A 21,676-nucleotide genomic window follows, 5' to 3' on the forward strand; every position below is an offset into this window, starting at 1 on the left:
ATGTGCCCAAGATGATGGTAGAAGCTTCTAACTTCAACCCAAAACAGGCATCAAGTTGGTGGTGCACCCACAGTGCCCAAAACCACTGGCAGATGCCTGAACCATTTTCAGCTTCGGGTCTCATTTGAACTTAACCAACAAGCTGTGGGCACCAAATAGGCTCTCCACTGCAGCCCGCTGGTTTTGAAGAGCCATAAACAGTCTTGTTTCTTTGCCGAGCCAGCCGGCAGGTCGGGCCTGTTGGGGGAATGTCAATCACACAAGGCTGAGAATGTGTGGGGAAGGTGCGAGAACGAGCTGGCAATGGATGCTTTCTGGAGCCTGGAGGAGAATTCTCTCTCCTCTAGGCCTTCGCAAGAATTCCCTCTCCAAAAATTCCCTTGGTCATTTCTAGAGCAGCTTAAGGACCACTCCTAAGGGCAGTCAACGCCTGGTACAACTGGACCTAGGTGAAACCAGGCAAGCAGCAGCTGAAAATCACCCTTAATATCACTGTATTGAAGTGCAATACTGTTTAACTGTATTTGTAGCAATATACTATTACAAAGATTGCATATAGATCAATAGTTTAATGTGCGGTACCGTTCTTGTGTGATACTCAATGCATTACCTCAAATTGTTTTCACCATTACCAACATCAATGACAGACCTATAAACAGCAGTACTTCAATCCATTTATACCTCAAAATGCTTTATCTCCATACACAATCCAAGTTTATTTTTCACATCTCAAATGGATATTGTACAAACATTTCACACATTCACCATTACACTTTACCACAATCATATTGGCGACACTGCTATAGCTAGCTCATAAACTCCATCAATTCTGAAACTTTATCAGTTAGGTCTTCTGGGCAGAAAAACAATGGTTTTACATTACAAGAGAAAAGGAAAAGAAGGAATGAAAAGAAAGTATCCACACAGATTCTGTCCTCAAGTCCCTGGAGAACCCACAAACTTCTGACTCTGAGACGAGATTGCTACCACTCAACCATGACTGACATTTCAAACTATACAACACAAGGTGAACAAATTACAGCAGCAATCTGAGATGAGAATAGAGAAGTAGGCAAGAAATATGTTGGTACATTAAAGCATGTATTAAATTTGAACTTTTTCCCACTGTTACCTATTAACTAAATAAACCCCAAAACAAACAGTGAATATTATGTAGCCACATATGATGTACCAACTGCTAAATTCTCACCTGATCTGTCTTTTTTTTAGAAAATAGAAAAATTACTGCAGGAATAGACTTCAATACGTGAAGGAATTGAGTAAAGACTAGTGAATCTCCCGAGGTGTTGTTTACAGTGAATTGGAGAATTCATTGTTTTATATCAACAAAGGCAATGCACCATGAAATGAAATTACACTGTGGGATACTAGCACATCTCTTAGTCTAAAATTCCTCTTCTCACTATCAGCAGAGACATTATCTCATTTAATTTATGAGTTAACCCTTTCACGAAAATAACAGTGGACGCATTCAACAGTTGCACGAGTATCCCAGAATGGCAGTCCAAAGCATTATGAGTGCAAGACCCATTGATGATCGCATTATAGAAGTTGAATTCTTGTGTTACAACAGTGGAAAAAAAACTGGGTGATGTGTGGAGGCACACAATGGCAATTTGTAGGAGGAGGGCTGTCGTCTGCTGGCTCTGATTGGGTGGGGTGTTGAGGGTATGACACCAGAGGGAATGAGAGCTGGTACCGGAAGCAGACTGTGGAATTTTATGCTCTCCCCTGCGGCAGGTTTGGAGGCGGGACAGCATAAAATCAGGTGGGATGGTGGTGGTGTTGGGGGGTGGGGGAGTTGCCGCTACCATTCTGCCTCCGCCGAAATTTAGTCCGGGGTGGAAGACCTGTGAACAGCTTTCCTGCCCCGCAACCAATTGAGGCCCTTAACCAGGTAATGAACCCCCAATTAAGGGCCTCTTCCCACTGCAGCCGCAAATGCCCATGCGGCAGACCGCCTCGTCACCGCACGGGAAGCATGGTAGGAAGAACCGTGTGGGCTGCTTCCCAGCTCCGGGGGGGGGGGGGGGGGGGGCGGGATGCGGGGGGCTGGGTTGGGTTCACATTAAAAGGCACAGTGCCTGAATGAGGGACCCGGCTTTGGGAGGGTCACCCCCCTGCCCTTGCTGCTGACACCCCACCCCCTCCCTGCGAGACCCTTCCCACCCTGACCTACCTGAGGCCTGGCTCCAGCAACGCACCTTGGCTTCCAGGATGGTCATCTCCAGCAGCAGTCACCACGTCCATGGTGGCGTTGGAGCTGCCGCCCTTTGATTAGCCGGCAGCTCTCCAAAGGCAGGACCTCCAGCGACAGGGTCCTAAATCCTGTGGAAGGCCCAGCGCTGTCCACTTAAGTGCCTGATTGGCACTAAATTCAGCAGGCCTTCTGGAAAAGAGGCGACGTGGTGATCTCGGCGTCAACACCCCTGCCGCCAGAATAAAATCCACCCCCACCCCCAAAAGTTCAATGGCAACTGGGAGGCCAGAAGCAGCATAATGTTAGCAAGAGCAGGATTGGGAAGCAGAATGCAAGAGGTAGAGGAAACAGGAATCAGAATGTCATTGGGTGCCAAAACACCAGCAAGAATGGGAGAAAATGCACAAACAGCATTGGGATCAGGAGCAGAACATCAACAGCAGCAGGAGTGCAAGATAGCAATATGCACAGTGTGAGTAGGAACACGAGTAAAAGTGGGAATGGGGATCAAAATGGGGCCAGGACCAGTGCTGAAGTGAGTGGGAAAGAAGCATGCATGGTGGCTCCTAGAAATCGTAGCCTATTACATGGATTCCTAAACACGCCCAGTTTTCAAGTTTCGATTGGAAACAGGAACATACATTGGCTGGACAGAAATAATGAAGTATGTGGAGGGAAAGTCTACATGGAGCTCAGAATGTTGAGAGACCTGATGGGATGCATCATGGTGTTGTTAGAAGAACAGAATAATTTAGTGCCAATGCTAGGGCTTAAGTTTTCTGATTTTCAAAACAAAAATATGTAATGTTTTTGTGTGTTTAGAATGTAATTATTCGTATTGACTGAAAAGCTGAGCAATTTGGCTGGTTTTATAGCACTTGCTAATTCACGAACAATAGCTTTGAAAAACAAATTGAGCAATTTGATTCCTCGGCTCTGTGCTGGTTACTGATTCATCACTAGCTGAGAGTGATTGGAATGTCTTTCGATTCATTCAACTTCAGTTAATCAGATTTTGATTAGTAACAGCTAAGTGGTTAGGGTTAGCTGCCTTTGGAGAGCTGCCGGCTAATCAAATGATAATTTTACTTTTGGATAAAGTGTGTCTCAAGATGTTTATGGGTTGTTTTTACATTTGTACTTTGGATCAGAAAAATACATCATGAAGCCAAGTTTTATAATAGTTTAAATTGTCACCAATTATTGTAGCATTCCATTAATGAAACAGGACTTGATAAATGCAACAAATTAAAAGACAGCACATGGCCCTTTTACAGTGGAAATAGCAAATCCAGATAAATCGCATCTGCCCAAACATTATGCAGTACAAATAATGTCAGGAATTTACCCAGATTCTATTTCTATGTATTAATTTATTTTACGATATAATTTGAGACAGAAATGATCTGGCCAGTTAGATTCGACAGGCTTCAGGAAAGGCATATCTGTAAATTTCCACAACTTTGGGAGGATTTAGCAAGCTATGGAAGAATATTTTGGACAATGGGTGGTTATTGCTATTATAATCAAAACTCAGCTCAGCCAGAGACTTTTCAAAGACAATATTTAAGCAAATGAACAAAATGGCCCAACATACTTTGCAACAAGATGCATCTGCACGAGATGTCAAGTGGTCAATATTCATATGGTACATGAAGCTAATTGTGTAAAAATTATTTAAATTGTTTTCTTAGCACTATTTCAAAATAACCTTTGAAAACAATGCTGCTGAGGAAACTGTATTGAAGAAAATAAGGCATGGAATATACTGAAGAGTGATGTACATTGTTTGCACGACTAGAAGAAAGTTATATTTGAGAACACAGTAGCTTTGTTCACACTGGGAAATGGGTGTGCAACAGTTGGGACCTGCCCACATGGATCCCGGCAGCACATTAAGTTTGTGTTGGGACCTCAATAAAATGATTCCAGTGAGCAGACAGCAAAACCCGTGCGATTCATTGGCTGCACACCATTTTTGAGGAGGGGGCAGGAAATCAACTTAACGGCAGCCTCCACCTCTCAATAAAGGCAACATTCTACACACAGTTACGACTGTCACTGACACACTCCCTTCTTTCTCACAGAAGGTTGGACACAAGCTGTGCCAGGATCTATCACCGGAAATGGCTGTGTCCGCCTGTACACCCTCTCTCCCATGGAAGAAAACCTGCTGGTTATCATAGACAGGGGGAGAGTCAAGGCTGTGGTGAGTTTCAGCACTGGAGAAGACATAGTTCAGTGTTTCTTCACATCCTTCTCCTCCATATTCCTTCTTAGTCTCACTACAAACTCTGCATGACAAACTGCAGCGGCTTTCACCAGCTACCTCTCCAACTTCTTCCATTGTCCCAATTCTGCCATGACCCTAAGCTATCTCCTTGGATCAGGCTGCTTTAATCCGCAGGATAGTCTCCCATTGGGATCCCTGCCATATATAGCAAGTCAACAGCTGCTGGGCAGAAATATTCTGCAGTACTGCAACAGAGCTTCCACTGCAATGTGTCAAGGAGCAGGAGCCAGGTTTAAAGAGGGCAGAAGCCTAAAAAGATTCTGTTTTAAAAATTTGTTAAAACTGCGTCAAGCAGGAGCCAAAAGGTTCCTTGCTATGGATATGAGGTCTGAAGAGAGAGAGGTGCCACTAACAGGCACTTTCCATTCAACGGTTGCTTTCCATTGCCTGCCCAAAGAGTACTGCCACCCCTCTCAGGGGTCCGTGGCACTTGGGGAAATTGTCCGGTCTCTTTCTCGCTCCACACCCTGCCCCCTACTATCATTTCAATCTGGCTGGACTGTCAAGGGTTGGGCAGCCAAAATCCAGCTCAGAGTCTCCTCTGTCTGACGGCAATAACAGATTTAGGGAAGAAATTTACAGGGCTATGGAGAAAATTCAAGGGAGTGGGACTAATTCAATAACTCTGCCAAAGAGCCGGCTGAAATACAATTGGGGTGAATGGTTGCCTTCTGTGCTGTATCATTCAATAATTACTTAGGTAGCGTCAATCCTAGTGGGCTTTTTGCACCTACAATACAAGCTGCCATAGCTCAATAACAAGTTGACAATCTGTCCCTTGAAAGAAGTATATTGCATTGGTGTTACTAAAACTGATGCAACAAATTTACGACTAATTTACCTTCCTTTGAGGCACAAAAACCCAACAAGAAAGGTGATCCAACCGTGGCAAACAAGAAAAATTAAAGATTGTATTAGATCAAAGGCTTATAAAGTTGCCCAAAAAAAGTAGTAAGCCTGAGGATTGGGGAGCATTTTAGAATTCAGCAAAGGAGGACCAAGAAACTGATAAAGAAAGAAAAAATAGAATGTGAAAGTAAACTAGCAAGAAACATAAAAACAGACTGTAAAAGCTTCTATGAAGGAAAAGATTAGCAAAGACAAATGTTGTCCCATTACAGGTAAAGACGGGAATTTATAATGGGCAATAAGGAAATGGCAGAGAAGCTAAACAAATACTTTGTGTCTGTCTTCATGGAGGAAGATATAAAAAAAACTCCCAGAAATACTAAAAAGCCAAGGGATGAGCGAGAATGAGGAAGTGAAAGAAATTAGTATTAGTAAAAAGGTAATACTGGAGAAATTAATGGGACTGAAAGTTGATAAATCCCCTGCACCTGACGATTTACATCCCAGAGTGTTGAAAGAAGTGGCTGTAGAGATAGTGGATGCATTGGTGATCATCTTCCAAAATTCCAATAGATTCTGGAACGGTTCCTAAAGATTGAAAGGTAGCAAATGTAACCCCACTATTTAAGAAAGGAGGGCGAGAAAAACCGGGGAACTATAGACCTGTAAGCCTGACATCAGTAGTAGAGAAAATACTAGAATCTAATATAAAGGATGTTCTAACTGGACACTTAAGAGAATAATGGTAGGATTGGGTTGAGTCAACATGGACTTATGAAAGGGAAATCATGTTTGACAAACCCATTGGGAGTTTTTTGAGGATGTTAGATGCCAGGTGTTAGATTTAGATGTAGGTGAGCACTTTGGTGATAGTGATCATAATTCGGTTAGGTTTACCTTAGCGATGGGCAGGGACAGGTATATACCGCAGGGCAAAAATTATAGCTGGGGGAAAGGAAATTATGATGCGATTAGGCAAGATTTAGGATGCGTAGGATGGGGAAGGAAACTGCAGGGGATGGGAACAATCGAAATGTGGAACTTATTCAAGGAGCAGCTACTGCGTGTCCTTGATAAGTATGTACCTGTCAGGCAGGGAGGAAGTTGTCGAGCGAGGGAGCCGTGGTTTACTAAAGAAGTTGAAGCGCTTGTCAAGAGGAAGAAGAAGGCTTATGTTAGGATGAGACGTGAAGGCTCAGTTAGGGCGCTTGAGAGTTACAAGCTAGCCAGGAAGGATCTAAAGGGAGAGCTAAGAAGAGCAAGGAGAGGACACGAGAAGTCATTGGCGGATAGGATCAGGGAAAACCCTAAGGCTTTCTATAGGTATATCAGGAATAAAAGAATGACTAGAGTTAGATTAGGGCCAATCAAGGATAGTAGTGGGAAGTTGTGTGTGGAATCAGAGGAGATAGGGGAAGTGTTAAATGAATATTTTGCGTCAGTATTTACAGTAGAGAAAGAAAATGTTGTCGAGGAGAATACTGAGATTCAGGCTACTAGGCTAGATGGGATTGAGGTTCGCAAGGAGGAGGTGTTATCAATTTTGGAAAGTGTGAAAATAGATAAGTCCCCTGGGCCAGATGGGATTTATCCTAGGATTCTCTGGGAAGCTAGGGAGGAGATTGCAGAGCCTTTGTCCTTGATCTTTATGTCGTCATTGTCGACAGGAATAGTGCCGGAAGACTGGAGGATAGCAAATGTTGTACCCTTGTTCAAGAAGGGGAGTAGAGACAGCCCTGGTAATTATAGATCTGTGAGCCTTACTTCGGTTGTGGGTAAAATGTTGGAAAAGGTTATAAGAGACAGGATTTATAATCATCTTGAAAAGAATAAGTTCATTAGCGATAGTCAGCACGGTTTTGTGACGGGTAGGTCGTGCCTCACAAACCTTATTGAGTTTTTCGAGAAGGTGACCAAACAGGTGGATGAGGGTAAAGCAGTGGATGTGGTGTATATGGATTTCAGTAAGGCGTTTGATAAGGTTCCCCACAGTAGGCTATTGCAGAAAACACGGAAGTATGGGGTTGAAGGTGATTTAGAGCTTTGGATCAGAAATTGGCTAGCTGAAAGAAGACAGAGGGTGGTGGTTGATGGCAAATGTTCATCCTGGAGTTTAGTTACTAGTGGTGTACCGCAAGGATCTGTTTTGGGGCCACTGCTGTTTGTCATTTTTATAAATGACCTGTAAGAGGGTGTAGAAGGGTGGGTTAGTAAATTTGCGGATGACATTAAGGTCGGTGGAGTTGTGGATAGTGCCGAAGGATGTTGTAGGGTACAGAGGGACATAGATAGGCTGCAGAGCTGGGCTGAGAGATGGCAAATGGAGTTTAATGCGGAAAAGTGTGAGGTGATTCAATTTGGAAGGAGTAACAGGAATGCAGAGTACTGGGCTAATGGGAAGATTCTTGGTAGTGTAGATGAACAGAGAGATCTTGGTGTCCAAGTACATAAATCCCTGAAGGTTGCTACCCAGGTTAATAGGGCTGTTAAGAAGGCATATGGTGTGTTAGCTTTTATTAGTAGGGGGATCGAGTTTCGGAACCACGAGGTCATGCTGCAGCTGTACAAAACTCTGGTGCGGCCGCACCTGGAGTATTGTGTGCAGTTCTGGTCACCGCATTATAGGAAGGATGTGGAAGCTATGGAAAGGGTGCAGAGGAGATTTACTAGGATGTTGCCTGGTATGGAGGGAAGGTCTTACGAGGAAAGGCTGAGGGACTTGAGGTTGTTTTCGTTGGAGAGAAGGAGGAGGAGAGGTGACTTAATAGAGACATATAAGATAATCAGAGGGTTAGATAGGGTGGATAGTGAGAGTCTTTTTCCTCGGATGGTGATGGCAAACACGAGGGGACATAGCTTTAAGTTGAGGGGTGATAGATATAGGACAGATGTCAGAGGTAGTTTCTTTACTCAGAGAGTAGTAGGGGCGTGGAACGCCCTGCCTGCAGCAGTAGTAGACTCGCCAACTTTAAGGGCATTTAAGTGGTCATTGGATAGACATATGGATGAAAATGGAATAGTGTAGGTCAGATGGTTTCACAGGTCGGCGCAACATCGAGGGCCGAAGGGCCTGTACTGCGCTGTAATGTTCTAATGTTCTAAAAAATGTAACTAGCAGAATAGATAAGAGGGAACCAGTGGATCTGGTGTATTTGGATTTTCAGAAGGCTTATAATAAAGGTCCCACACAAGAGGTTAGTAAGCAAAATTAGAACACATGGGAATGGGGGTAATATAATGGCATGGACTGAGAATTGGTTAACAGACGGAAAACAGAGAGTAGGAATAAACAAGCCATTCTCAGGGTGGCAGGCTGTTACTGATGGGTTACCGCAATGATCAGCGCTTGGGCCACAGCTGTTCACAATCTATATTAATGATTTGGCTTTGGGGACCAAATCTGATATTTTGAAGTTTGCTGATGACAAAAAACTTGGTGGGAGTGGGAGTTGTGAGGAGGATGCAAAGAGGCTCCAAGGGGATTTAGACAGGCTAAGTGAGTGGGCAAAAACATGGCAGATGGAACCTAATGTGGAAACATGCGAAGTTATTCATTTTGGTAGGAAAAACAGAAATGCAGAGTATTTCTTAAATGGTGAGAGATTGGGAAGTGTTCATGTCCTAAGGAACCTGGGTGTCCTTGTTCATACGTCACTGAAAGCGAACATGCAGGTGCAGCAAGAAAATAGGAAGGCAAATGGTATGTTGGCCTTAATTGCAAGAGGATTTGAGTACAGGAGTAAAGAAGTCTTGCTGCAATTGTATAGAGCCTTGGTGACACCTCACCTGGAGTACTGTGTACAGTTTTGGTCTCCTTACCTAAGGAAGTATATACTTGTCATAGAGGGAATGGAACGAAGGTTCACCGGACTATTTCCTGGTAGGACAGTGAAGTGGGACCAGTAGGGCAACATTAGTAGATTATTTAGCATTAGGATACGTTAACATTCTTAGAAGGAAGGTGGAAGCACTGTAGTTGTGGGAACTAGGGCATGATGGGATGCGTAGCAATTGTTATGAGAAGCTGCACAACTCAGAAGTCTAACTGCCTTACATCTGGGTAAACATGTTGTCCTAGAGATAAGGATGCGACGGCAGGAGGCCCAGGATATTATAAACTGTGAAACACCAAGCCTCAAGATGGAGAGATGACAGGGGGATGATTAGTGGGACAATACAATCCAGTTTATTGATCAAGCTGCAGCATTGGAATGTGTTGGGAGTAGTGGGGACAATGAGTAATAGTAATTGTGTTCTATGAATGTAAGTTATGAATTTGATTTTGTTGAGAAACTGTTTGGCTGACCAGAGTTTCTCCCACTGCAGTGTTTGAATGAAACTTTGGTTACTTCAATCCTGTGGACTCGAGACAATTTATTTTCTCCACAACAATTTGCTGTAGTTGACAGGATCCTCAAGGCTCAGTCACGGTGCCTGGTCGAATGTTGGCCTCAGAGAGCGGGTGAGTACATTTACTTTACCGCCCATTGGATAGGGAGGTCAGCGTTCGGGATGGAAGGTTGGTGGGCCGAGTTGAGGATCTGAACCAAAGGATGGGCCCACAGGTGGAGTAATAAAGGCAGCGCAGCGCCAGGATCACAGTTCCTTGGGTAAACGAGGAGGTAATATCACTCTCGGGGTTCACCAGGCGAAGTTTTCCACGTAGGAACGATCATAGGGTAGCGAGACGTCCGTACCCACACAAATAGTAACAACAGTCAGACCATAAAACATCAGCCGTAGCAAAGAAGGATCCAGAGTGGGGATCCAAAGGATCACTCACCAAATTTTAGACAGCCAAAATCAAGAGCTTCAGATAAAATGATCAGGAAGGTTGGGATCCCTCGAGGACCCTGGCTAAGTATAAAGAATGGTGGAAAGAACAGACAAAAGGGAATAATTATATTTTTATGCAAGTGCTATCTTCTTTCTTTGGGCCTCCTTATCTCGAGAGACAATGGATACGTGCCTGGAGGTGGTCAGTGGTTTGTGAAGCAGCGCCTGAAGTGGCTATAAAGGCCAATTCTAGAGTGACAGGCTCTTCCACAGGTGCTGCAGAGAAATTTGTTTGTCGGGGCTGTTGCACAGTTGGCTCTCCCCTTGCGCCTCTGTCTTTTTTCCTGCCAACTACTAAGTCTCTTCGACTCGCCACATTTTAGCCCTGTCTTTATGGCTGCCCGCCAGCTCTGGCGAACGCTGGCAACTGACTCCCACGACTTGTGATCAATGTCACAGGATTTCACGTCGCGTTTGCAGACGTCTTTAAAGCGGAGACATGGACGGCCGGTGGGTCTGATACCAGTGGCGAGCTCGCTGTACAATGTGTCTTTGGGGATCCTGCCATCTTCCATGCGGCTCACATGGCCAAGCCATCTCAAGCGCCGCTGACTCAGTAGGGTGTATAAGCTGGGGATGTTGGCCGCTTCGAGGCCTTCTGTGTTGGAGATACGGTCCTGCCACCTGATGCCAAGTATTCTCCGGAGGCAGCGAAGATGGAATGAATTGAGATGTCGCTCTTGGCTGGCATACGTTGTCCAGGCCTTGCTGCCATAGAGCAAGGTACTGAGGACACAGGCCTGATACACTCGGACTTTTGTGTTCCGTGTCAGTGCGCCATTTTCCCACACTCTCTTGGCCAGTCTGGACATAGCAGTGGAAGCCTTACCCATGCGCTTGTTGATTTCTGCATCTAGAGACAGGTTACTGGTGATAGTTGAGCCTAGGTAGGTGAACTCTTGAACCACTTCCAGAGCGTGGTCGCCAATATTGATGGATGGAGCATTTCTGACGTCCTGCCCCATGATGTTCGTTTTCTTGAGGCTGATGGTTAGGCCAAATTCATTGCAGGCAGCCGCAAACCTGTCGATGAGACTCTGCAGGCACTCTTCAGTGTGAGATGTTAAAGCAGCATCGTCAGCAAAGAGGAGTTTCCTGATGAGGACTTTCCGTACTTTGGACTTCGCTCTTAGACGGGCAAGGTTGAACAACCTGCCCCCTGATCTTGTGTGGAGGAAAATTCCTTCTTCAGAGGATTTGAACGCATGTGAAAGCAGCAGGGAGAAGAAAATCCCAAAAAGTGTGGGTGCGAGAACACAGCCCTGTTTCACACCACTCAGGATAGGAAAGGGCTCTGATGAGGAGCCACCATGTTGAATTGTGCCTTTCATATTGTCTTACCAGTCTGGAAAGTCTGAATTAGCTCGACTAACTCAGGAAAAGAGACAGGTTATAAGTGTTAGAAGGGCAAGAGCCGGAGTGGGAAAGTGAGAGGTATCGGGTTGAGGACAAATTAAACAAGATGCTTTAGTGAAATTGAAAAGTGAATAAAAACAAGTTACTGTATCTTTGTTTGAGTCTGCATGCATGTTGGAAGCTTCCACTTGTCTGTGTAGCTGTGTGCTGTGGAGCTGATAGTCGTTAACTCATTGGTGTCTGGCTTTAATGTTGAAAGTATGGCCAGAATTTTACAGTGGGCAGACGGGAGCCGGACTCCGATGTTAATGTCAGTGCCGAGCCCGCTTCCGCACAGCCTGGGGATCCGTCCCGTATTTTACAGATCCCCAGGCAGGACTTCCACCCACTTGAGGGAGGAGGTCCCGCTTCAGTGAGCTGCCAGCCAATCAGTGGGCCGGCAGCTCAATCTCAGCAGCGCCACTGAGAGCGGTGGCCACTGCTGGGACTGCAGCCCAGCCGACCAAGGAGGATACCAAGGAGCCGGTACTGAAGGTAAGTTTGGGTTGCCTCACCAGGGGAATCGGTCGTGCCCTGGTGAGGCTAGGGTGATCGTTTGGGGGGAGGGAGGCGTCTTGGATCCTGGGGTTGGGTTGGGAGGCTGGGGCGGCCCTCAATCGGGCACCCTGTGCCTGATTGCCAGCACCCCCACCCCGGGGTGCGGAAAGGCCGGCAGCTATAGCTGGGTGGCCTTTCACGTCCCCGGCACACCCGCTTGCCACGGGTAAAATACACGTGGAAGCGGGCGAGGGCCCTTAAGTGGCCGTTGAGTGGCCACTTAAGGGTCTTGATTGGCCTCGGGCAGGCGGGCTGCTTCTCACCCCCTGCCGGACCTCCGTAAACTTGGTCGGAGGCTGAATCGGGCGGTTAGGCCTCCTGAAGCCTGCCGCTCAATTTTACGCTGCCCCCACACCACCATCAGACCCGCTGGGATTAAAATTCCGGCCTTTGAGTCTGTTACCTGTTCTCTTGCTGTATTCTTGCACATGTATATTTCTGTGGGAACCCTGAGTCATGTTTTGGATGTGAACTAGTTGAACCTGTGTGTGTTCCTTGGGCTGGGGACTGGGAATTTAATGCAGATTTTTGGCACTTTGGCATTACAGGAATCAATATTTCTAAATTATACAGAATTGTATTGTGCACCCAAAAATGGGATATAAAACTGAATTACATTTTAAATTAAAAATTGTCATGCAGTGTTTTAGTTTTATTTTAAAGGCCGGTTTTGAAACTATGAAGAGGCAATGAACAATTTTGTAACAGATACGCTTCAGCCTTGAAAGCTTGGATCCAATCTGAAATCCAATCTGAAATTTTTAAATGCTTTGCTTTAATTGGACCAAAGTTTAAAATCCTCTATTGCTTTTTGCAGTTTATAGACCTATCTTACTGACGGTTAAAGGATAAATAAAGGAGATATTGAAAAGATTTTAAAATTAGTTTAAGAGGCTGATGGTAAATCTTCGTTGTAAGCATGTTAAATAACCTTTTCTTTAGTTTTTGGTTAATTACAGTCATCTGAAAAGGCGTCGGAAGAAAGAACATGAAAAATTACATAATTTACCTTTCTTTCAAAAGAGCACGTATTATTCTGTTCTATATGTAGTTAATAAGCATTGGTTTGAATTAAATTTAAATTATTAAGGTTAACTGACCTGTTAAGTTGGGAAGACTGGAATTTCATTCGTGACCTTCCAGATATAAGGCTCACTCGTATATAACATTGGCAGTTTTGACTTTTAAATCTTTAGTGCTGTGAATTGGAATTTGGAATCATCTTTGTCGTATTAAAATCCTTGAGTTAGGAACCTCTTACAAAATAGTAAAAGTTTGGAAACAAATGGAGTTTAATTTAAAATGTTGTCTTCCCTGATATAGATGTTTTGAAGTTTAAGGGAAAATCAAATTTAGACAAACTAAAAAAATTCAAATATTCTATGTGGTTTCTAGGAATATAGCGAAGTGTTTCTTTTGGGAAGAAATCAATGGAACATTAACAAAACCTGTCACCCCAGCAACACTTGTTATTTAAATTTGGGATAACTTTGCAAAAAGTCCAGTGTAATTTAACAAGTTACTTTTAAGAAACTAAAATGTCATCTAAATTAAAGAACAAACAAATAGACAAAAGATACAAAGGAAGAGGGAATTGTAGCTCTGTGTCATGGGTACATAAGGCCAAGAGAGTGGGTGCGTGGTCTGCGGCATTCATGAGGAAAGATAAATGATCTACGAAGGTCAGTAGTAAATAATTTGGGGTTGTTTTATCATTTTAGGGAACTGTCCTGAACAGACATAGGCAGGAGTCAGAGAAGCACCACAGCAAATTAAAATGCTGTCAGAAAAGATAAAAAAGGAAAAAAACTTGCGTGTGCATAGGTTTCTGTTTGTGTATTATATTGGTGTACTGTGATTTCCTTGTCTGTCTGTGCCACTGAACTCATGGCTTATTAACCTTCAGTGGCCTGGTCTTGCACGATGTTTTAAAGTTTTGATAGCTATATAAAAGCTGTTTTGGCAAGGGAAAAGAAAGAAGGGTTCTTTTAAGGGGAACGATAGGTACTGTTAATCAGCACTGTCAATTCGATTGTTCCTGTGGATGAAAAACTTAAAGACCACCTTTTCCTCCCCCCATGCCTCTGAGAGGCTGCTGTTTGAAGTTTAGCAGATTTAGATGAAGGACCAAGACCACTGATGCACTTCATTTCCCTTGTTTTCTTTCTTTCATCTTAAATTGTTAAGTTGAATGAGTTTTGCAGCAATTGTATGGATAATGCATGTGTGTAAATTTTAATATGCTTTCTTGCCTAAAGGGTGGTTGCACAAAAGGGGTGTCAGCACATTTTTAAAAAAAGGAATTTCACAAATTGGATCAAAAGGAAGGTGTAAACAAACTAAATGTTTAAGTTATAAGATTTGAATTGAGATTTCTGGCTAAGAATCACAACCCGACTGTATTTTGATAAATGTGGGAATGTTAATCAGATATAAATTCACGCATGTGAGAACAAGGTAATTTTTAATATTGGATACTGCTAATTGGGAAATTTCTCATCTGCCTGAAAAGTATGTGCTTAAGACTATTCCATAGCTCATCGTTTGTCTGTCTTCGTAGGTAAAGGGGTGGTGACATCATCACTGAGAACATTCGTCCCACCCCCTTTCAGACAAGCAGAAAGTTAACCTTTTCTGCTAGCAGTTTAAGCTAACCATACAACTTACAAAATTTATTGCAACAAGATTGCTGACAACTTCAGGAATTTGATCAGATATCTACAATGAATTGAAGATGTTGAATTAAATTATCTTGAGTTGGTATTCTAACCTGAAATTTAAAGAGAATCTAGCAAAACAATAAAACCACAAACACAGTCTTGGTGGTTTCTGTTTGGACAAGAGTAAATAGTGGACTAAATATGAAAACAACATCACTGTGTATCAGCTCAGAGGTTTGGTACAGGTATATCCCAAACAGGAAAAATCTTAAATTGATGGGATTGGTATTTTATTTTTCAGGAATGCCACTGTGATCTCAGGTCAAACTACATAACTCACATTCTGTTTCTGCCAACAGGAGGGCCAGCAGCAGATCTCCTGATTATTTTGTTTCAGGTAAACCACTAGAACAATGGCAGCCCGATCACCCTCTTGGTAACCGCGGCAACATGGGAGGCGCCCACCATAAATATCAACAGAACCACTTGCCTGTATCCAGGACAGTACGTGCAACTACCGAAAGGAGAGAGCGTCCAACACCAGACTGAACATTACGGCGAGATGGACCAATCTGCCTCCATTTGTTTGAGAACTCAAAAGCAAGGGCCTGTGACATGTGGTTCGGAACTTGGTAGATAATGTTGTTTCAGACATTGAAGATATAAGATTTGGTACGGCCCCTCCCCACCCCCAACACATACATCAGGCTGTGAAATGAGCAGACCTTATTAATTTGCAAGAGGAAAGACAGCAGCTGATACTCACCCAGCTTATAACGGAAGGAGTGGGGAGTACAATCAAATTTCTGATGATTATACCTCAAAAACACTCCAATAGAACTTATTCAGTGGGATACAAATTCATATCCCTGGGAGTGGTGAGGGTCGAGCTAGTGTATCAGGTGGGATCCTGGGGGTAAATAGCTACAAGTTTAAATGGTACTCTTTTGATGACAACATGGGAATGTTGTGCTGAGTCACAGCATGACATCATCTGCTCTTGTAATTCTCTAAGACCCATCAGTAATGATTCTGTCACAGTGGTATCGATCAACCTTCTCGAGAAAGCCTTTAAAGCAGTGCAAACCTCCCGTACGGAGTGGTGCTTTTAACGGACTGGACAAGGTTCTTATACAGAGGATTGGAGTCTGATAATAACCACACCTTCTGCCTACAGATCACTGATTCCTTTATGGTGAGGGATTTTCACCTTGCGGGCAGGGCACTCACAGGGTATGTATTCAGTCCCTGGTGGGATGGATCGTTAAGACATTGACGACGTCCTGGTAAGAATAGCCTGGGAAGTGGTGCAAAGGGCCCTGGCCACCTCTAGGAGGTTTATGGAGCAAAGCTGTCAAGCAATCTCGAGGAGGAGGGTACAGATGAACCTAGCCAAAGGAGTGGCTAGGAAATCGGAGGACTTGGCCAGCAATACAGCCAAGGTGACAAGAATGCATTTTAACCGGTGTGAGGTATCGCTGCAGCCGTTGCATCCATTGTGGTCCTGGTAGTCCGTCTTTTTGTTGCTATCAAAGGCTGATGATATCTCAAGTGGTGCAGATGGTAATGCTGGCCAACAAAAGGTACTCCCCAGTATCCCCTGAGGTCGGAGCCCTTCTCCCAGGGAATATGAAATGTGTGAATATGTATATAACGGGATAGGAGTTCCAGGCCCAGCCCAGGTCAATAGGACTTTGGTGAAGCCGAACGGGAAAGGTAGAGTAGTAGATCCAAGGCCCACTGAACTCTAGTAGGATCTCTGGAGCAAGTGATGAGTGGAGGATGTCGGGAATTCCTGCCAGGGTCAGGTGGTGTGCCTGACCAGGGGTACAAAATGAGGGACTGACATAGGACCAGTAGGGCAACATTTGTAGATTATTTAGCATTAGGATACGTTAACAGTCTTAGAAGGAAGATGGAAGCACTGTAGTTGTGGGGAACCAGGGCATGATGGGATGCGTGGCAATGGTTATGGGAAGCTGTACAACTCAGAAGTCTAATTGCCTTACAACTGTGTAAACATGCTGTCATTGAGATAAGATTGTGACTGCAGGAGGCACAGGATATTATAAACTGTGAAACACCAAGTCTCAAGGATGGGGAGGAGATGACAGGGGGATGATTGGTGAGACAATACAATCCAGTTTACTGATCAAGCTGCAGTTTTGGAATGTGTCGAGGGGTAGTAGGGACAATGAAGTAATGGTGATTGTGTTCTACAAATGTAAGTTTTGAATTTGATTTCGTTGAGAAACTGGCTGACAAGAGGGTTTCTCCCTCTGCAGAGTGTTAGAATAAAACTTTGGTTACTTCAATCCCGTGGACTCGAGACAATTTATTTTCTCCATAATGCCGGGATTGTCCAATGAAGAGAAGTGTGCTTGATGGCCGACACAGACACAATGGGCCGAAGGGCCTGTTTCTGTGCTGTATAACTCTATGACTCTATCTCATTGAAGCATACAAAATTCTTACAGGGCTTGACAGGGTTGATGCAGAAAGGATGTTTTCCCGAGCTGGGGGGTTCTAGAACCAGGGCACACAGTCTCAGAATAAGGGGTAGGTCATTTAGGACTGAGATGAGGAGGAATTTCTTCACTCAGAGGGTGGTGAATCTTTGGAATTCTCTACCCCAGAGGGCTGTGGAGGCTCAGTCATTGAGTATGTTCAAGACAGAGATCGATAGATTTCTAGATATTAAAGATATCAGTGGATATGGGGATAATGAGGGAAAATGGCATTGAGGTGGAAGGTCTGCCATGATCAAGTTGAATGGCGAAGCAAGCTTGAGGGGCTGAATGGCCTACTCCTGCTCCTATTTCCTATGTTCCTAAGACAGCCTTTTGAGCAGGTTTCAATACATCATGGTGTTAGCAAGTTCAATAATTTTAAGTCATACTGTCACTTTTGTATTTATGCACACCCGCTGTCACTTTGTAATAATGTGAAAATGACAATATAACTACATCTTTCGTGAGGTATCAGAATACTTAGCATGATAAATGGAAATCTTTGCCATTGGTACAGTCGGGAGGAATTTTACTGTGCATCTAAACTTGCTGTCCCTGGGCTGCTTGATGCCAACACTGGTTGCCTGAAATGGAAGTCGTTTTATTCTGCAGCAGTGACAGCTTGAGGAATTAAATCTCATTTAAAAAGTCATGTATTCAAAAGATATTCAACAATACTATCATTGTAAATTGTTTAACGAGAAAAATGTAAATGCAGTATTGCATTAAACTCAGAACAAATAACACAGCCATACCTTTTGTTTTCCTCTGTAATCTTCACCTTCAAAACTATATAAACTTTCTGTTTCCATTGTAAATGATCGAAGGGAACTCTCACCAAGATTTTGCAAACGCTCTTTCAGTTCAGCTGTCTATAACAGAGAAAATAACTTCACTCAATAACATATTTCAGGCTGCACTGTAAGACCAATGAGAAAGTGCTCCCAGAAATGAAAAAGCAATGGCGTTAAAAAGATAATAAATGTAAAAAAAAGTCCTTCAGATATTTGGTCAGAATATGTAGTGCATTGCATTAACAATCAAGTTGAGGAAGCACAAGAAATTCATAACGCCTAAAAGCAAAATGTTTTTTGTTGGCCCTTGATGGCCCAACTAATTAAACAGTGAACAGCTTCGTCATGCAGACCAAAATAATCTCAGGTTTGATCCTTGGCCTGTGTTAACTGGGATAGCAGTAGGGCACTACTATTAGCTTCAGAACTCCTTCATTAGTAAGAGGAAGAAGTTCAGCCAGGATTCCTACTCCCAATCACTAGCCAGCAATCCTTGCTGGAAAGCATTTGTGGATGATGACAGCATCAGGCTCAGATGGTATACCTTTCATCCACAGTCAGGTAACATGTCAACACTGCACATGCTCACTGTTACCTTTCAACTGGCACTAGTGCCTGTAATGGAAAATACTTAATTTCCAAGCACTAATATTCTTCACCATTATGAGCACAACATACACATAGCAAAAAATATGTAAAACGAGTTATTGCCAGTAGTTAACTGATAGAACTCAAAGCACAGGAAAACTTGGATTCAAGAAACAATTTAGTGTTTGTACCTTCTTTTCCCCTCTCTCCAATATAGTGTCAATGTCCTCATCTGTTAGCTCACTGTCTTTGGTGGCAAAGACGTGGGTCGCACCATGGCGAATCATTTGCAGCATTTCATCCTTGCCTAGTTTGTTGGTCTGCTGGTCAATCAGCCTGCCTAATGAAATAAAGAAATGCCAAATGTCTAGATGATACTTTGAAACAGACTTGATGGGCTAAATTTTCAGGCCCTGCCGAGGTTAGGAAGGGAGGCGGACTGGCACCAGCTGGTTTCTCGATCCTGTTCCCGGTGCCTGCCAATTTTGCCGAGCCAGGTTCGGGGCCAGAAGGGCTACTCGCCCCCACAAGGCAGGCAGGCAGCCAATTAGGCTCATTAAGAGCCTTGTTAACCACAGGAAAGGGAGGCCGAATGAGATTTTCCAGATGGCCTTCAGTTTTCCGACACGTTGCGGGGTGGGTGGGGGGTTAGCAGTTTGACTATCTGGAAGCGGGCACCCACTGGCAGCAGGAGGGGGCCAGTGGTCCAGGAAAGTCTACAGGCCCTTCTGTTCTGCCTGGGTGCAGGCACAGACAAAGGCCGCCCTTTACAGGGATTCCTCCTTTCACCACCCCCCAACCAAAAGGGGTGCCTGGCTGCTTTTTCTGTTTTTTATTAGAACTTCTGAAAAAATTGGTGAGGGGGTGCCTCCATGTTAAAGCGCTCTCTAAGCTACTTACCTTTGATTGAAGCTGCTGCGCCTCTCAAGCTGGAAGACCTCTGATTGGCCCTCCAGCTTCAAGTGCCTGCATGTTGCCCTTAATTGGACAGGGAACCTGTCTCCATGCCAATTAAGGAGGTGCCCCAGTCAAGATCCCAAACTGCTCCCCCCCTGGGGATGGGTTCGGGACCCGGTAACTCCATTGAATTACTCGTAACTGAAATAAATCAAGAATAAAAGCAAAACAAAAAAGGATACTACCAGTAACTTCTGTATTCCTGGTATAAACTAATTCTTGATAATAACAACAAAACGTGAGCACCTTTGCTAACCTGCTAGTCACATAACCAAGTCCACAGGAACAGAGTGCGAATTCATTTAACTCTCCCTTCCTCCTATCGCCAAATTTATCTTCCCTGATTGCAATGACATATGCTGGGGTGTGGCTTAAAGAGCAGCAGTAGCTCTCTATTATCTCATTCAAATAGCCATTCTTCATGTGTAAATTTCAGCAGGCTTCATCACTACATCACCTTTGAGTGCCAGTCCAATTCTCATTCAATGTAACAGAGTTTCAAGCAGGACTCACCGGAAAGCATTCAGGGTGAGAATTCTGAATTTTCCCCCTCTCTAGCTTAGGGTCTGGCTGGGGGATATGAGAAAGACCAAGTGTGTCTTCCCAATGGCTACCATGGCAGAGAACAACTAACTCAGCACAGGTTGTGAGCTGAAGCAGAGACCTTCTTGTCTGCATGGCTTGGTACCTCATCAAGCAGTGCCTTTTGTCTCTAGATCATCAGGGAGCAAGCTTGCATATAGTATAAAGTACACAGAATCATAGAATAGTACAGCACAGCAGGCCATTCGGCCTGTCGAGTCTGTGTCAGCTCTTTCAATAAGCAATCCGGTTAGTCCCACTCCTTTGCGCTTTCCCATATCCCTGCAATGTTTTTTCTCCTTCAATTATTTATCCAAATCCATTTTGGAGCCTGCAATTGAATCTGCATCCACCACCTTATCAGGGTGTGCATTGTATATCCTCACTATTCATTGTGGAAAAAAGCTTTTCCTTATGTTGCTTCTGGTTCCACTGCTAATCACCTTAAATCTGTGCCCTCTGATTATGGACCCTTCAGCCATTAAAAGATTTCTCTTTATTTACTCCATCTAAACCCTTCTCGTTTTTAAACACCTCTGTCAAACCTCTTTTTAGCATTCTCTGCTTCAAGGTGAACAACCCCAGCTTCTCCAGTCTATCCACATAACTATGATCCCTCATCCCTGGAACCATTCTAGTAAATCTCTTCTGCATCCTCTCCAAAGTCTTTGCGTCCTTCCAAAAGTGTGGTGCCCAGAATGTGACACAATACTCCAGATGGGACCAAACTGGTGTTTTATATAGATTTAGCCTAACTTCCTGGCTTTTGTTCTCTGCCGCAATTTATAAAGCCCAGGATACCATATGCTTTATTAATTGCTTTATTAACCTGTTCTGCCACCTTCAAAGATCTATGCATGAACAACCCCTCTCTCTCTTCTTGTATCTGCTATAAAATTGTACCATTTAGCTTGTAGTCTCTCTCCTCATCCTTCCTATCACAATATATCACCTCACACTTCTCTGCATTGAATTTCATCTGCTATGTGCCCGCCCTTTCTGCCAGCATGTCTATGTCCTCTTGAAGCTTTTTACTGTCTTCCTCACTGTTGACTGTACTTCCAAGTTTCATATTATCTGCAGATTCAAAATTGTGCTCTGTAGCAAGACCAAGTCATTAATGTATATCAAAAACAGTACTGGACCTTGGGGAACACAACAATATACCTTCCTCCAGTCTGCAAAACAGCCATTCACTGCAACGCTGTTTTCTATCCCTTAGCCAATTGTGTACCCATGTTGCTACTGCTCCTTTTATCTCATGGGCTTCAATTTTGCTAACAAGCCTAATAGGTGGTCTTTCAAATGTCTTTTGAAAAGTCCAGATATACAACTTCTACTGCACTGCCCTTATCCTCCCTCTTTGTTACCTCAACAAAAAAGCTCAGGGCATAATTTCAAAATTGCAGATAACGTGAAACTTATAAGTATTG

The 21,676-nt window shown here is 43.8% G+C and overlaps 1 protein-coding gene across 2 annotated transcripts in view; it reads right to left on the reverse strand.

The window, feature by feature from the left end:
- smarca1 (SWI/SNF related, matrix associated, actin dependent regulator of chromatin, subfamily a, member 1) overlaps nt 1–21,676 on the reverse strand; it is a 105,648-nt gene that overhangs the window by 15,173 nt on the left and 68,799 nt on the right. For both annotated transcript variants that reach the window (XM_068047393.1, XM_068047392.1), the window contains exons 16-17: nt 18,896–19,044; nt 18,078–18,194 (exon numbers count right to left, since the gene is read on the reverse strand). In XM_068047393.1, the coding sequence (XP_067903494.1) occupies nt 18,078–18,194; nt 18,896–19,044 (266 nt within the window). The remainder of the gene's footprint in view (nt 1–18,077; nt 18,195–18,895; nt 19,045–21,676) is intronic.

The sequence above is a fragment of the Heterodontus francisci genome, chromosome 15, assembly GCF_036365525.1.
Source record: "Heterodontus francisci isolate sHetFra1 chromosome 15, sHetFra1.hap1, whole genome shotgun sequence".
NCBI lineage: Eukaryota > Metazoa > Chordata > Chondrichthyes > Heterodontiformes > Heterodontidae > Heterodontus > Heterodontus francisci.